Genomic DNA, 16,385 nt, shown 5'->3' with positions numbered 1-16,385 from the left:
AAGCTATGGGAACTGGGTCTTTATAGAAAGACCAAGAAAGTTTAAGAGGTCCCTGGGAAATACTTAGGAAACAGCTGATGGGAAGGAATTAATAAGGTCCACCTTTTTTCCTCCATTCATCTTAGCAGGAAGCACAAATGCAAGATGTTCTTATGGATATAGGGAGAGTGGGAAGCTGATTCCAGTCTGCCCCTCCTCTACTTCACAGAAATCATGGGGATGCAGGCAGAATCAGCTCAAACTCCTACCATTTTGCCCTGCTTAGTGGTTTCCAGGAAGTGACAGAGGTCTGTCTCCATTTGATTGATATGCACAATTTACCATGCAACATTTGAAAGCTATAAATAGGAACATCTGGGAAGAAAACTAGAATACACATTTTAACTAGAGCGAAAAATACTAGGGCTACATCTACATTGGCAAGATTTTGCACAAATACTCTTTAACACAGGAGTTTTTGTGTTAGAGTATTTGCACAAGAGAGCATCTACACTGGCATGTGCCTTTGCGCAAGAGATGTGCTTTTGCACAAGAGCATCCGTGCCAGTGTAGACGCTCTCTTGCGCAAGAAAGCTCTGATGGCCATTTTAACCATTGGGCTTTCTTGCGCAAGAAATTCATGTTGCCTGTCTACACTGGCCTCTTGCGCAAGAACAGTTGCACAAGAAAGCTTATTCCTGAGCGGGAGCATCATCGGTCTTGTGCAAGAAGCACTGATTTCACACAGAGTGTTCTTGCGCAAGAACTCCCTGCCAGTGTAGACAGGCAGCAAGTTTTTGCACAAAAGCAAATGCTTTTGCGTAAAATCATGCCAATGTAGACACAGCCTAGAAGATTTTTGGAAGGACATAGCAAAATATCTCTCCTATTTGCACTAAAAAAAATACAAGGACTATCTATTCTAAATAGGAGCAGCAGGCATGGAATACCAACTCCACCAATTAAAGTAACAGAAAGGATAGCAGGGCCAATCTAGTGACAGCTCACATTGGGCCTAAGCTTCCCAGGTTAGCTGCTCATCATTAGAGAGAGTGGGGTGGCTTTTGGGACCTCTGTCAGGCAGTGACATCATATTGCCCTACACTAAAACTAAATATATTGGCATGCACCTAGCTGTCTCCACCAAAGTGCAGGAAAAATGTTGCTTCTGAAGGTACCGCTTCTGTATTCATTGAACATACAAATCTTCAAGTATACACAAGAATGTGCTGGACCCAGCATCGAATGAAGAGGTTCCAACTGGTCCTCAAAATGTGACTGTCACATCAAAAGCATCTGTGCATCTCTTCTCTCTTTCTCTTCATACACCTGTGATTCCCAGTTGCTTCCCCAGACATTGGTTCATAAGATAAACGCAACACTATCTTCAGGCATTGTGAAGTGTTCAGCTAAAAGGAGAAGCCTCAATGAATCCCAGCTTCTCATTTATCCTCTAGAGCACAATGGTCCCATAAGAACAGCCACACTGGGTCAGTGTGAGGAAGTGAAGAGAGGAGAGCTTGTCAGTACAGGAGTTAAACAAAGCCTTTTGGCCCAGCTAGCTCTGCCCCGCTTCACCTGTAGCCAATGCCAGGCCTGGAGGGAGTATAAAAGGAAAGACCATGGCTCAGTTAGGGGCTGACCAGTGAGGATACAGGAGCTGGTTCTGCTGTGTGCAGGACCCCCCAGGTGGAGCCTGTCTACTTGGCCAGCCCTCAGGGCATGTAAGCCTCCAATCTCACCCCTCAAAGGAAAGGGGGAGAACCTATGAGGAACCCCCACAGAGGAGGAAAAAATTTGGACTCTTAGGCTGTGTCTACATTGGCTAAATTTAGCGTAAAAGCGGCTGCTTTTGCACAAAATCTTGCTGCCTGTCTACACTGGCCGTGAGTATTTGTGCAACACTGACATTCTACTGTATGAAATCAGTGCTTCTTGCACAAATATTCTGATGCTTCTGCTCAGGGGTAAGTGTTCTTGCGCAAGAGGCCAGTGTAGACAGGCAACACCAATTTCTTGCGCAAGAAAGCCCTATGGTTAAAATGGCCATCGGAGCTTTCTTGCGCAAGAGAGCGGCTACTGGCACGGATGCTTTTGCGCAAAAGCAAATCTTTTGCGCAAAGGCACATGCCAGTATAGACGCTCCCTTACTCAAATACTCTAAACGCAAAAACTCTTGCGTTTAGAGTATTTGCGCTAAATCTTGTCAGTCTAGATGTAGCCTTTGGACCATGCCTCGAACTTAAGAACTATACTCAGGTAATAGGCCGGAGTTCCTATGCCTGGGTCACCAGCGGTAGGGGGTTGTACCCAGTCAGCTAATTCTGGGACCTAACCACTAAGCCACCCTGCTGCTCAAGGGACCTGGCCACACTCAGACTAAAGGTCCATCTAGCTCAGTATCACGTCTCCTGATAGTGGCCAGTGCCAGGTGCTCCACAGAGAATGAACAGAACATGTCATCATCAAGTGAGCCATTCCCTGTCATTCATTTCCAGCTTCTGGCAAACAGAGGCTGGGGACACAATTCCAACCCATTCTCGCTAATAGCTGTTGTTGGATCCATCCTCTGTGAGCTTATCTAGCAGGTTTTTTTTTTTAACCCTTTTATAGTCTTGGCCTTCACAGCATCAGTCACAACAGATCTGAGCAGGTCTTTGGTAGGGATGTAAGTGACTAGTTGAGTAGTAAACTACCCAAAAAGCCCACGTTTATCAGATAGTCAAGTCGACTACTCTCATTCCCCCCTTGCCTTGCTGCCTCTGTATCAGAGGCATCAAGGGAGGTGGAAAACAGGAGCCAGTGCTGGGGGGGAACCAGCTTAAAAGTGGTTCCCCCTAGCACCATCTACGTGTTGCTGCCTGCCCCCCACTGCTGCCTCTAGGCAGTGGCACTGAGGGTGGGGAGGGGAAGAGGAGAGGGGAGAACAGGGGAGGCTGCTACGAAGCAGCCTATGCCCGTGGTGGGCTCGCAGCGGGCCCAGGAGGGGAGCTGAGACCCTCCACATGGACAGGGGCTGCTGCCAGAGCAGCCTCGGTTTGCAAGCAACCCCAGCCACCATGGACAGGGGCTGCTTTGTACCAGCAGCCCCTGTCCACAGTGGCCCAGGCTGGCCACAAACACAGGCTGCTCCGCAGCAGCCCCTGTTCATGGATGGGGGCTGCTGGACCCGGCTCAAGCTGACACTGAGCAAGCCTGGCTCTGTCCCAGCTTGTGCTGGGTCTGGGAGCTATCCCTGCTGCGGCTCTGCATTTCAAATGTAGTAGTAGCTGGCTGGCTCTTACTAACATTTAAGATGCAGAGTTGCAGTGGGGGGAAGGTCCCGGACCCAGCGCGATCCAGGACAGAGCGCCTTCCCTTCTTGACTAATCGTGTAGTTGATACAATTTGTATCAGCTACACGATTTGCCAATTACCCGCCTCTTAACATCCTTAGTCTTTGGCAATATGTGAACAGCAGGAGGGATGGACAGGGAGCCAGTGGCACATGAAAGAGGTCAGAATCCTGCTGCAGATGTGTGTTACATTATTGTCACGACAGTCCCAATAGGTTTCAGTATGAACTGAGAGAGCCTAAAGTTCATCCTTGGTGTTCACAAGATGATGTAGGGGAGTACCTGGTATCACGTAATCCTTCAGCAACTGGTCACGTGAATCTCTCTGTCTATCAAACAGTGCATCTGTAGAGTGCATAACAGTATAGTCCTCCATCAGGCCGGCTTCTACTGCATGGCGCCTAAGTCTTTCGTTACCCACAAGCCCTTGCATTTGCATGTATCCCTGCTGACAAAAAGGAGGCAGCTTCTGGCGAGTCAGAGCAAACAAGAAACAGGATTCTACAAATGAAAATAAAAATGATCATGTTGAGATACTCTATACATGCTTAATAATTCAGGATCTCCCAACATGTCAATTATTCAGAATCAAAAGGATAAAGGTCAGGAACAGTGAATGACAACTTCTCTACCAAGCATCCTGGCTTGATTAATTTACAGAAATTAATTCTGTCCCCCCCCACCCCTGTAATTTGTAATTTCAGAGAGGAACTGAATTTGAGATTGAAACCTGGTGGTTCTACTTGGTAACCCAGAGGCACTTCTCTCTGTGGCCCCATGAAATTCATATATAGGTTTCCCAACCCATTCTCCAGCTTAGAATGTGAGAGACTTGTTTTCCAGATTTGGTATCAGAGTTCTCATCTCTCATTCCACCAGCTGTCCATACCATTCCCAATGGAAAGCAGCTGTGGTATGTGTCAGCACAAAGCTCATTTCAGATGGAGAAAGGAAGCTGCAGCTTGTGGGATGCTGAATCAACACCTACCACAGGGTATGTGTAAACTACATGCCTCTGCTGACAGAGGCATGTAAAATAGGCTACCCAGCAGTCAATGAAGTGGGGATTTAAATATCCCCAGCTTCATTAAAATAAAAATGGCCACCGCGCTGTGCTGGCTCAGCTGATTGTTGGCACAGCGAGGCAGTCTAGACGTGGATCGGTTGACAGGGAACGCCTTTGTCGACCGCTCCTGTAAACCTCATTTCACGAGGCATAAGGAAGCAGTCAACAAAGGCGTTTCCTGGCGACAGATCCGTGTCTTGACTGCCTTGCTGTGCTGATGATCAGCTGAGCCGGCACAGCGCGGAAGCCATTTTTATTTTAGTGAAGCTGGGGATATTTAAATCCACGCTTCATTGACTATGTCGGGTAGCCTATTTTACATGCCTCTGTTGGCAGAGGCATGTAGTCTAGACATACCCATACATTCTGAGGCAACAGGACCTGCCAAGGGCCACCCTGATGTCCCTACACTCTTGGGTACATTGGGGCTGGGTCTAGACTGGCATGATTTTGCGCAGATACTTTTAACGGAAAAACTTTTCCGTTAAAAGTATTTGCACAAGAGAGCATCTACACTGGCATGTGCCTTTGTGCAAAAGATTTGCTTTTGTGCAAAAGCATCAGTGCCGGTGTAGATGCTGTCTTGTGCAAGAAAGCTCTGATGGCCATTTTAGCCATCAGGCTTTCTTGTGCAAGAAATTAACTTGGCTGTCTACACTGGCCCTCTTGCTTAAGTATTCTTGCGCAAGAGGGCTTATCCCTGAGCGGGAGCATCGAAGTATTTGAGCAAGAACCACTGATTTTGTACAGTACAAAGTCAGAGTTCTTGCGCAAATACTCGTGGCCAGTGTGGTCTAGACGCACCCTAAGATTACAAGCTACTTTGAAACGGATGAGCTCCTGATATGACCCAGCACTTCTTCCTGTTTCATGGAGTGTATCAAAGAAATGAAGACAGTTAGTAGGATTTGCCAGCTGCTCAGTAACCAGAGGGATCTTTTATGTTAACTAATCTGTTGGCCTGATAACATTCTCTCTCACTCAGATCTCCTATCTGCAGCTAGCATCCATGTTACCTGCAAAGAAGCTGCGCAGATCTGTGTCCAGGCAATTTTCTAGGAAGCGTCTGAGTGGGAGGATATGGGCATTTGGGGCAGTCCAGTCTGTCAGGAAATCCTCCACAATATGATGGACAGCATCTGGGCGGGGGAGAGTCCAATCTGGAGGACGGCGCCTCATCTCACGCTCTGTTAACAGAACAGATCATATTAACAAAGGAGAAAATATGCTTTTGTCCTCCTCTTCCAGAATCAAAATGGAATTTGGGAGACCTCAAAGAGATGGGAAGTTAATATTGCAACAGCTATTTCAACTTCCAAACCTTGCTCACCCACACTTGCAACCACTCTGACACTGCACCTCGTTCTGATCTACAGAACGAATCCCAGCCATGCCAGTCCTGGACTCGCTCTTAGCTCTGTCACTGCCTCTCACTCCTGCCCTGAAGCACCCTATACTTTTCCAATTCAGGGGAGGGACGGACAGACACACATACCACCTACCATTGCTACTTTAGCTCTGATCTCTCTGAAGAACTAACCAATCATGTCAAACCGTGCTTAGGCTTTATGTTATTATTAATCATACTCTCTTTTCTTGTAACCCATGCCAGAATTAGTAGATGCCACTCCTTCTAACCTCACAACTGGTTTTTCCTGTGGTTAATAGTTCATATCAGTCTTTAGATCAGGGACCAGAATGAAGGGCCTGAATCAGTTTAAGCTTGGGCTATTTATACAAAAGTCCTTTATTTGTTTGTAGCATGGAACCAGAATATGCGAGCCTTCAGGAAATGGTACTTCTCTTGAGATGTTATAATCTGAGTGATTTCCCTAAATCATTCTCTACTGGAGAAGCGGTGAGAGTCCCTCTGTATCACACCCTCCCATGGAATGGATGCAATCCTTAACCCACAATGGTACACAAACCATTTATGCACTTAATATGCACTTAATACAATATGATCTCTCAAAGATATTGCAGGAAGTTGCCACACACACACACACACACACACAAGTCCAGTGCCTGTGCGTCTATAACGCTGACGTACACGGCCACGCCCCCTGGCCGTGTACGTCAGCGCCCCATCCTCCCTTCTCCTTTCGCCGCGGCGCTCTGCACCCCTCAGCCGGGCCCTGGTGGGGGAGCAAGCAGTGGCAAGCGGAGTGACAAGTGGGGGGAAAGGGAGTACATCAGCACCCCGCCCCCCTTCCCCTTCAGCCGGGGCCCAGCTGAGTGGTGGCAAGTGCTGCACCGCTCAGCTGGGCCCCTGCCGGAGGGGAAGGGCGGCGGGGCACTGACGTACACGGCCAGGGGGCGTGGCCATATATGTCACCGCTCTCCCTTCCCCTCCCGCCGCGGTGCTGAGTACTGCAGCCCTCAGCCGGGCCCCGGCGGGGGAGGGGAAAGGGGGTGGTGATGTACACGTCCCAGCCCCCCTTCCCCTCCCTCCGTGGCGGCTGGGCTGAGTGTTGTGCCAGGCCGCCACAGGGGAGGGAGGGGCCCCTTCTGATTGAGGGGCGCATGTCCAGCCCTGGATGGGGACTCAGCAGACCTGGGTCTACCACTTTCCAGCGGGGTGACTTTGGGCAAGGTGCCACCCATTTCCATGCCTCAGTTTCCCCATAATGAACCTGCCCTCCTTTGGAAAGTCAGTTGAGTGCTGCAGATGAGGCGAGCTAGAGGCAATTGCCAATGTATCATTCAAACCCCCCCTTCCCCTCCCGCTGTGGTGCTCAACTGAGTGCTGCGCCCTTCCGCTGGGCTGCCGGAGGAGCCAGCAGCGCAAGGGGCCATTTGGGCTCCCCCGTGGCGGGAGGGGAAGGGGGGCGGGGCGGTGACGTACATGGCCCCACCCTCGGCCGTGTACGTCACCACCCTGCCCCCCCTCCCTCACAGCAGTCCAGTTGAGCAGGCAGCACTCAGCCAAGCGCCACAGCAGGAGGGAAGGGGAAGGGGAAGGGGAAGGGGAAGGAGGGGCAGGGAGAGATGAAGGAGAGAGAGAGGCAGGAGGAGGAGGAGGAGGAGGAGGAGGAGAAGAGAAAGGGAGAGTGAGAGGCAGGAGAGGGAGAAGAGAAAGAAAAAGAGACAGAGAGAGGGGGAGGCAGTAGGAGGAGAGAGCGCGAGCTCAGGAGAGAAGACCTGAAAATCCCATCTTATGATGGGCTAATTGGCTAGTTGGACACTACTCATCAGTGATGTCTTTTGGATAATTGAAGAGCAGTGCTCATTGAATAGCAGTGCTCATGAGTTCCAAAGGAACTTTCCTTCTTACTTCTTGTTCTGTATTCTTACCATTATTTGTACTACTATAGGGTCTAGGGGCCCTAGTCATAGACTAGGGCTCCAATGTACCAGGTGCTGTACAAAGAGATGATCCCTATCCCAAAAGGCTTACAAGGATCAGGCAACAGAGAACAAATGGATATACGCAGATGGGGAGTGGTTAACAAGTATACCAGGAGTCCCAACAGTAGTGGCTAGTATGCCATTGGGGGAGTGACTTCAAAGAAGCAGGGGAGGATGTCTTGTGATGGACTCAAAATTCTCTCTTGCCCTGATCCATCCCTAACTTTCCATCTTGTACCTACAGAATAGTCAGGGTAGAAGAGTGAGGAAGATGTTGGTCAGCTTACCTGTGGGGAGTCGTTTATAGTAATAAATAACAGGGTGCAGGAAGTTAGATTGCCAGGCATGCTGTGCCTCTCCCACTGCTCGGTTGTAGTAGAAGACATCCTTGTCAGCCCCAGAGAAGTTTTTCCCATACTCCATGATAACAACAAAGAGCCCGTTGTGGGTCTTTCTCCCTGTGTGCAATTCCAGCTCTGCCAGGATCCCAACTGGATACTCCTCCAGGTATTCAAATGCTGTGGCATTCCTAGGAGCCACAATCACATTCATGAGATTTCTCTACAAGGAACAATCTAATCAGCCAACAAGGGAGCAAGGCAGCTACACTGCACCCTAGATATCCTCATAGGCTGAGGCTACTGAACAGTTATCAGATGGCAATGACTAAGTTATTATTCATCTGGTATGAACCAGACCTAAGGATGCAGGCATTTAAAAAGCTCAATATCCTATTACAAGACTCCATTATTTCCAGAGCAAGGGACCTATTTCCCTGGGGCTTAAATTCAGCTGGAGCCATCGGGAGCAGAGCTCCAATGCACCTCATGGAGCTGGAGTCTCAAGCCATGGGACTCTGGGATATATGTAGGGAAAATTTAAGCCCAGTTTCTCCCCATCCAAAATAGAGACAGCATATCTCATTGAATGCTTTTCAACAGGGAGAATGCAGGAACACAGTTTTGATTTCAGCAGGTTTTGGTTTGTTTCAGCTTCTAAAGAGAAGGGACCTATTGATGGAGTAGAGTTCAGGGACTATTTACTCACTCACTCTCTCAGCAGAATTATGTCACCCAGGACACTGAACATCTGGTAGAGTCCAGAAGCCTCATTGACCCGTTTGATGATGGAGTTGGTCAGTTGTGTAATGGGGTAAACTGATGATGGCCAGGGGACTCCATGATAACGATGTTCCAACAAGTGATGGACAGCACGCGCTATGACAGCAAGGCAAGAAAGAAAAGGCTCACTTTAAAATACAGCTCTTACCTTTAATACCGTGGTCCCCAACCCAGTGCCCGCGGGCGCCATGGCGCCCGCCGGGCTCTTTACATGCGCCCGTGGAGCAATCTGGGCTGGCAGGTGCCAGCCCCGGGCGCATGGCCGGTCCCGGCCCCGGGTGCGCCGCGCGTGCCGGTGCCGACCCTGACCCCCGCCCCCGGGTGCGCCGCGCATGCCCTGGCCCCGGTGCCGGCCCTGGCCCCGTGGCGCTTACGGGGGGAGGGAGGGGCGCCGGCCCCGGGCGCGTGGCTATGGGGGGGGGGGGGGCCCGGCCCCGTGGCTATGGGGGGGGGGCCGCCCCCGGGCGGGCAAGTGTCCCTGCCCCCTGGCGCCCGGCAGGCGAACGGCCACGCCCCCTGGCGCCCGACAACCTGAAAAGGTTGGGGACCACTGCTTTAATAGATTGATTCACACAACAAGGACACACAAGCAGCATCAGGACAAAAAAAAGATAGATACTAGACTATAGCAAACCACATGAACTCCAAATCAGTGCTAAGAATTCCCCCCAGGGTTACTCAGAGTGGGCAGTCCTCAGAAGGCTGAGGTGACCCTAGCAGACTGGAAAGTAGAGGAATTTCCTTAAGGCTTTTAGAGAATCATTTCACTAGAGTGGCAGTCTCTCTCAAGAATGAGAATTTGCAAAAAATATTAAGTCCTCTGCTCAAAACTTGGTAACCTTTTGCTCCGCAAAAATGGACCTCTCACCCACAACCACTCACAAGACAGGATCCTGATATCAAGAATGTATGTACTGTGTTATATAAGAGATAGAAGGCAGGAGACAGGAAAACAGACAAAACAAAAAAAAGATACAACTAAAGATGACAGATATGGGCCCAAAATCTTTTCCATAGCTTGTTCTCTGCTCCATGCCTTGCGATGCAACTGCAAACTGGACATACGCATTCTTACAACAAGAATGTGATATACTAAAGTTTGAAGATGATTTAGTAACATTTGCCTTCACTAATTCACCACTAGCTTATGAATTCTTCCTTCACACCTCAGCCCTTCTTTCCTAACGGTTGTCCATTCCGTACATCCAGCACTTACTTGTATATCGGAATCCATGAATAAAGCCCCCAGCAGATTTCCTGAAGTCGACAGAGTGGCTAGCAGTGCCCAGAACAAAGAGCCCTTGGGTTCCTCTGGACTCATAACTGAGTTTGATGAGAGGATACTTCTTCTTATTCCCTTTCCCTGGCATCAGTCTAAGAGATCTGGGTGCACAAAAGAGCAGATTAAGCCAGTCAGGAAAGAGAGATTTAAGGGTGGGTTGCTGAGTGTGTATGCCAGGTGAGCACAGGTTATGCTCTGGTCATTTTGAAAGATCTCGCTTCCTGGTCCCATTATCCTCAGAAGAGTTCATTCCTTTCTCCAGCCAGTAGCACAGAGAGAGAATTTTGTTAGAAATCAAGCATATCCATTTTAAGGATGTTAAATTGTGGTTAACTGACTAGTCCAGTAGTTGATAGAATTTCCATTGACTACTTGACAAGCACTTCCTCATTTGAAATGTACAGGAGCCCCACTCGGGGCTCTTGTACATTTCAAAGGAGGAATGCAGTACACCCTGTGCAGCCGGGAGCCAGCGGGAAGTCCTGCTGACTCCAGGCTGCAAGTGGGTATGCCTGCTTTGAAATGTACAAGAGTCCCCTGCAGAGGCTCTTGTGCATTCCAGAGCCATGGAGGCCGGGGTCAGCTGGGGAGTCCCCAGCTGACCCCCATTCCGTGCAGCATTTCCCCGGAACCCAGGGTCCTGACCCCATGGATCAGCTGTGTGGCGGCTGCCCCTTTGAAACGCCACCTTGAGGTTTCAAAGCGGCAGCATTGCACAGCAGATCCCCAGCTTAGCTGTGTGATGCTGCCGCTTTGAAGTACCCCTTTTCCCTCCCTCCCCCTTTGCTGCCTCTATCTGATAGAGGCAGCAAGGGGGAAGAATCAGCTAGTCGACACGACTGGTCAACTGACTAGCTGATAAGCATTTGCTTACCAGATAGTTGACTGGTCCTTAACATACATAATCAGTTCTTTTTTTTTGGGGGGGGGGGGAAGGTGCTGATACTCCAGGGGAAAAAGTTGTTGAGCTCTGACTGGAGGTGCCGGTACTGTGTCTGGAGGTGCAGTACTGTGTACTGGGCAGCGCCATCACAAAAAAAAGCACTGTCCTTAATCCATTTCAAGATGATTTGGGATGGTCACATTTGGGCCTGAGCCACTTGACACAGTAATCACCCATTTAAGAAGAATTACTGATATCACGTCCAGACTTTATTATGAGATAAAGCAGAGGAAGAGAATGTGTGTTGAAGGATGAAGAACAGAACATTGCTATATACATCTGTATCTGTACACCTCTTATGCAGTCACCAGCTGACAATGCATATGGGACATCAGGGACTCAAGGTCTTCAGCTCCTGAGACATAAGCCTCTCCCCAGGGAACCAAGGAAGCAGGTCTGCAAATTCAAACAACTCCACTTGCTTAGGTCTGACCTCCCATCTATTAGAGGGCAGTGATACATGCAAATTCACACATCCACATATATATTTCCTCTGTGTCTGTTCCTGCTCCCTCCAGGCCCTGGTTTACCCTTACCTGTTGTATATTGAGAAGTCAAACTTCCAGCCCAGGCAGCGGATGACACGGTCATAAGGTGCCCGAGGGGCAAAATTGTCCAGCTCATCTTGTGGGAGAGTGATGGATTCTGCATCTGCACTGCTGTTGCTGTTCTCCAGATAGAACTTGAGAGTGATGTGCAGCTTCCCTTTCTTATCCTTCACAATAGCCATATCTTCCAAGTCACCCTCCAAAAGCCCATCCAAAGACTTCAGCTGGTATGTATCTAGGAGACCATTGTTAATGGCTCTGAGGAACAGGGAAAAATATAAGAAAAAGGAGGGATCTGGGGTTCGAAATCTGCTACTGAAAACATGACGGCTACGTCTACACTGATATGATTTTCCAGAAATGCTTTTAACGGAAAAGTTTTCCATTAAAAGCATTTTCGGAAAAGCGCGTCTAGATTGGCAGGACGCTTTTCTGGAAAAGCACTTTTCCCGGAAAAGCGTCCGTGGCCAATCTAGACGCGCTTTTCCGCAAAAAAGCCTCGATTGCCATTTTCGCAATCGGGGCTTTTTTGCGGAAAATAGTACTGTGCTGTCTACACTGGCCCTTTTGCGCAAAAGTCTTTCGGAAAAAGTCTTTTGCCCGAATGGGAGCAGCATAGTATTTCCGGAAAATCACTGACGATCTTACATGAGATCGTCAGTGCTTTTCCGGAAATTCAAGTGGCCAGTCTAGACACAGCCGACAAGTTTATTACACATTCAACTATTCTTGTCCCGAAGCACACTATAGCTGTTCCACAATCAATGTCTGTTGTGGCTGTCGGAATTTGGTGCTGGTGGCATGCCAGAGTGACAATGCTGGAGACAGGAATCCTTTATGTACCACCCAAGCAGGGACAGCGTGGACAGTGGCAGGGCAAGCTTCCTTCATGCTGCTGTGAGGTGTACATTTGAGGCAATAAAAGGAAAGCTCAGTCTCCATTCAGTCCATAGCCCCCATTCACAGTGTCAGAGTGTTTCATGGTCATTAACATGTTAATCTTCCCAACACCCTCATGAAGTAGGCACTGCTATTATCCCCATTTTACAGGTGGAGAAGTGAGGCAGAGAGATTAAATAATTTGTTCAAGGTCACAGAAGGCATCTGTGGCAAAACAAAGAATTGAACCTGGGTCTCCTGAGCTAATGCTCTAACTAAGGGACTAGCCTCCATGGGCCAGTCAATCCTGGGCCTCCCTCATGATACAGCAAACAAAGGGCCGATTAGTGATTGTAATGATGATCATTTTTATGACTGTTTCCATTAGGAACTGTTGGTGACTCCCCTACCAATTCATTTCACCGAAGTCTCTGAAAAGCCATCAAATGGACAACTTTCAGTAACTGCAAACATGGATTTGTTAAAACAGCAGCCTAATGGTGAAAGGCCTATAGCCCTTTCCTAATCCTCCAAGTCATGAGTCTGCTACACCAATCAGCCAACAGCAATTTCACTTGGTTAACATACAATTCCCATTAAAACTAGGGAAGAGAGCAACCACATACCTTAAATCTCCAACATAGTGGGTAGCCCAAGAGAGGCGAACACGGGAACGGCTCACCATGTGTATGAAATTGGTGACGCCCAGAATGTTGTCTGCTGTCTCAAAGGCCGAGTTGCCCCGGCCCAAGATCAACACAGATTGGCCAGCGAAGTCCTTTGGATTGATGGACACAGATTCATAGCCTTCCACATATTCTGAGCCAGGGAAGTTTACCACATTGGGAACCCATGTTCCAGTGGCTACCAACAATACACTGTAAAGAGAAGGCGTTGTCAACATTAGGGAACACAGGAATTGCCACATAAGCTTTTATCTGCCATCCCATCTCCTGCAGTATCAGATTACCTTACTGCTATCTGTTTCTGGGTAATGTTTTGCAGCCTGCCATGCTGAACCAGCTGTTCAATGTATATGCACTGCTTAGCACTACATAGCACGGGAGGAAGCATCTTTCCAACTTCAGTTAGTGATCTGCTTATTCTCCTTACCATGAGGGTCAACAGTCCAAAGGCCATTATAGATGTTATACATATAAATGTCTAATTTTCCAAGTCGCCCTAAGCTTTTTATATTAAAAAAAAATCCAGAGCCAGTGAGTTTCACAGGTTAATTATATCATGCACAAAAAAGTATTTCCTTTTAGACATTTTAAATGTGTTACCTTTTAATGCAATGCTCTATCATTTTATTATTGGATAGAAAATCTCTCAATTAAAAAAATAAACAACAGATTGTGCCAGACAAGAGCGGTTCACTCTTCTCCAGTGACATCTGTGGCCTTGCATGATTTTAGTTAGCTGGATGTCCACTTATCACGAGTGTGGCCAAGTTTCCTATAGTCCCATAAAGTTTGCTTACAGCCACTAGTCCTGGCTCTCAGTGTTCTGTGCTGTTATTTAGCTCTATTTACCCCTAAATGTCTTCTAAGAGTCTAGTAAGCAGTGACAGTGTTGGTAATTCTGCTAGATAACACTGATCACCCATGGTACAGCAAGTTTCTGGTTCAGCACTGGTCAGGTCCTGAGGGTGCTAGACTAGAGATGTTTAACCTCTAGATCATGGGTTCCCAAACTGGGGTGTGTATCCCCCTGGGGAGGCAAGAAGAAATTCTGGGGGGGGAAGAGGGAGGCGAGAGGCGACCCAGCCTCCCCCTTTTCCCTGGTCAGTTACTTTTTTTGGGGGGGGGGGACTCAACAAGTTTTGCTGCTATTTTTGGGGGGGAGGTGGCGCGAGGGTCTCTCAAAAATCAAAAAGGGGGCATGATGCCAAAAAGTTTGGGAACCACTGCTCAAGATGTTAATAAAACATGCAGAATCATCTAACAGGCCCTCTGTTCCAGCTGTTATTTAATTTAGGGCAACATCTAAGAGGTGGAAAGGAATATCAGATAATCCCAACTGGCAGCACTGTCTGCTGTTCCAGTTCTGAACGGTCTTCACAACTCTCTGACAGCCCCTCGTTCCTAATTTCTAGCACCATGTTACTCCATTTCTGCCCCAAATCCATCCACCACATAATGCACCTCAATCCTGACTTGCTGGTCCAGTTTCGGGCTCCTAAAGAACATCTGGAAACACATAATAGCATTTAGAATCAGATCATCTCAGACTCAAAACTTTCATGGTTTTATGCTAAAATGGTTGCTTTAATGAAATGCCTTTCCTATGAGAATAGAAATAACACTTCTCAGCACTTTAAACTGGTTCAGCGTGATGTTGCTCAATCAAGTGTCATGTTGCTCACTTTCCAATAATTATTTGGCATCACCTATAACCCAACAGGCAGCTATGTACTAGGCTTGTGAAAAGTTGCGTAACTGGCCAAGCCTACTTTGCTGGTTACCTGCATCTGTAGTTCTGGCTGTTATGGTCTGTGAGAATGAAGTAATGGCCATTCCATGACTGCGAGTCCTTCTCCAGTCTCACATGGATGATGGCGGTGTTGTACTGAACTCGGAGCGCCAACGTGGAAGCAAAGTCTTCAAGGTAACGCACCATGGTGTCAGCATCAGGGAAGAAGTCATGAGAGTAGTGTCGGAAGAGCAATCGGTTGTCATGGCTGAGAAGGGAGTTCCAATCATGGCGAAGATTGAACTCGCTGTTGGACTTGCCGGTGTGTCGTTTATTGATGCTGATGAGCTTGCGATGGCGTGGGTAGAGGGCAAAGAAGCTGCCAGGTGCATGGCTACGCTCAAAGACCACATAGTCCCGGCCCGCACGCTGGAGGAAATAGGCCATCTGCAAGCCTGAAGGGCCAGCCCCAATGATGCAATAGTTGTGGTGTGGAGGGGTGAAGGCACCACCAGTGCAGCAAGAGCCCACGCAGACGGCAAAGGTCAGGAGCAGGGGCCATGCACACTGGGCAGCGGGCGAGGCCATCGCCAGGCCAGCTGCGTTGAAAACAAAACCGGTCACGAGCTGCTTTCCAGAGCCCAGCGGGGCTCCAGGCTCCAGGGCTCAGCTGCGGGATGGACGCAGCGCGGCCCCGGCCCTGCAGCCCCACCAGGCGCAGCTGCGGGCGCACCGAGTCCTCATCTGGCCACCTCCCGGCCCAGTCCCCGCTGCTAAACCCTCCCCCCCCGGCGCGTCCTTCATCTCCACAGACCCCTCGTGACGGGCCGCGTGCCCCTCAGCGAACCCCCCCTCCAACGGGAAACGGGGCTGTCGCACGTGCCCCCCCTCCCCGCGCGCGCGCGCTACCCCATTCCACCTCGGCCAGTGCGCAAATGGACCGCGACTGCCCCCCCCGCCAGTGGGGAAATGGTCTGCCCCTGCTCCGCTCAGCTCTTTCAGTGGAGACAGGTGACCCGCCCCTCACGCCTGGCCAATGGGCACGGCTCCCGCCCAATAAGGAAAGGGGCTTGACCAATGTCCGTTCGATTCGCCACATCGTGACGTATTGACGCACCTGAGACGTCAAGCCGTAGAGAATCGATCCAGGCAGCTCCAGTCCGGCTGTCCCGTAAACACCTAACTCGGATCACTGAGCCCCGGCGGCTGCGGTCCTCCTGCGGTGGACAGACTGTACCCCACCAACGAGAAGGGTTGCAAGAGCGGCTATTTCCTCCCCCTCCCGGGAGAGCTGAGCGCTGAGTCCGTCAGCTGCTCGGCTTGGAGCTCCCCTCCCTTTCTATTTTGCTGCGTCACATGATGTAGGCGAGCTGCATGGGCATACCCCTGTCACGTGTCGGAGGTGAAGCTTCCCAGGGGGCGCCTTAAAGGGGCAGGCCCAAATTAATTCCGCCTCTAGCTGAGATGCC

General features: G+C 49.4%; 1 protein-coding gene across 4 annotated transcripts in view; it reads right to left on the bottom strand.

Annotated features, from left to right (window-relative positions):
• Positions 1–16,211, bottom strand: part of FOXRED2 (FAD dependent oxidoreductase domain containing 2) — a 35,852-nt gene extending 19,641 nt beyond the window's left edge. For 2 of the 4 annotated variants that reach the window (XM_075937759.1, XM_075937756.1), the window contains exons 1-8: positions 14,969–15,787; positions 13,128–13,379; positions 11,611–11,880; positions 10,066–10,232; positions 8,780–8,945; positions 8,016–8,257; positions 5,397–5,567; positions 3,597–3,815 (exon numbers count right to left, since the gene is read on the bottom strand). In XM_075937759.1, the coding sequence (XP_075793874.1) occupies positions 3,597–3,815; positions 5,397–5,567; positions 8,016–8,257; positions 8,780–8,945; positions 10,066–10,232; positions 11,611–11,880; positions 13,128–13,379; positions 14,969–15,504 (2,023 nt within the window). In that variant the 5' untranslated portion in view covers positions 15,505–15,787. Of the gene's footprint in view, positions 1–3,596; positions 3,816–5,396; positions 5,568–8,015; positions 8,258–8,779; positions 8,946–10,065; positions 10,233–11,610; positions 11,881–13,127; positions 13,380–14,968; positions 15,788–15,835; positions 15,946–16,033 lie in introns of those variants that run through there. The other 2 variants (XM_014578914.3, XM_075937748.1) reach the window with 2 other exon arrangements.
• Positions 16,212–16,385: the final 174 nt, after the last annotated feature.

This window comes from Pelodiscus sinensis, chromosome 1 (genome assembly GCF_049634645.1).
Source record: "Pelodiscus sinensis isolate JC-2024 chromosome 1, ASM4963464v1, whole genome shotgun sequence".
Classification (NCBI taxonomy): domain Eukaryota; kingdom Metazoa; phylum Chordata; order Testudines; family Trionychidae; genus Pelodiscus; species Pelodiscus sinensis.
Note: the sequence above shows the minus strand (reverse complement) of the source record. Positions and strands in the feature narration are given on the sequence as shown.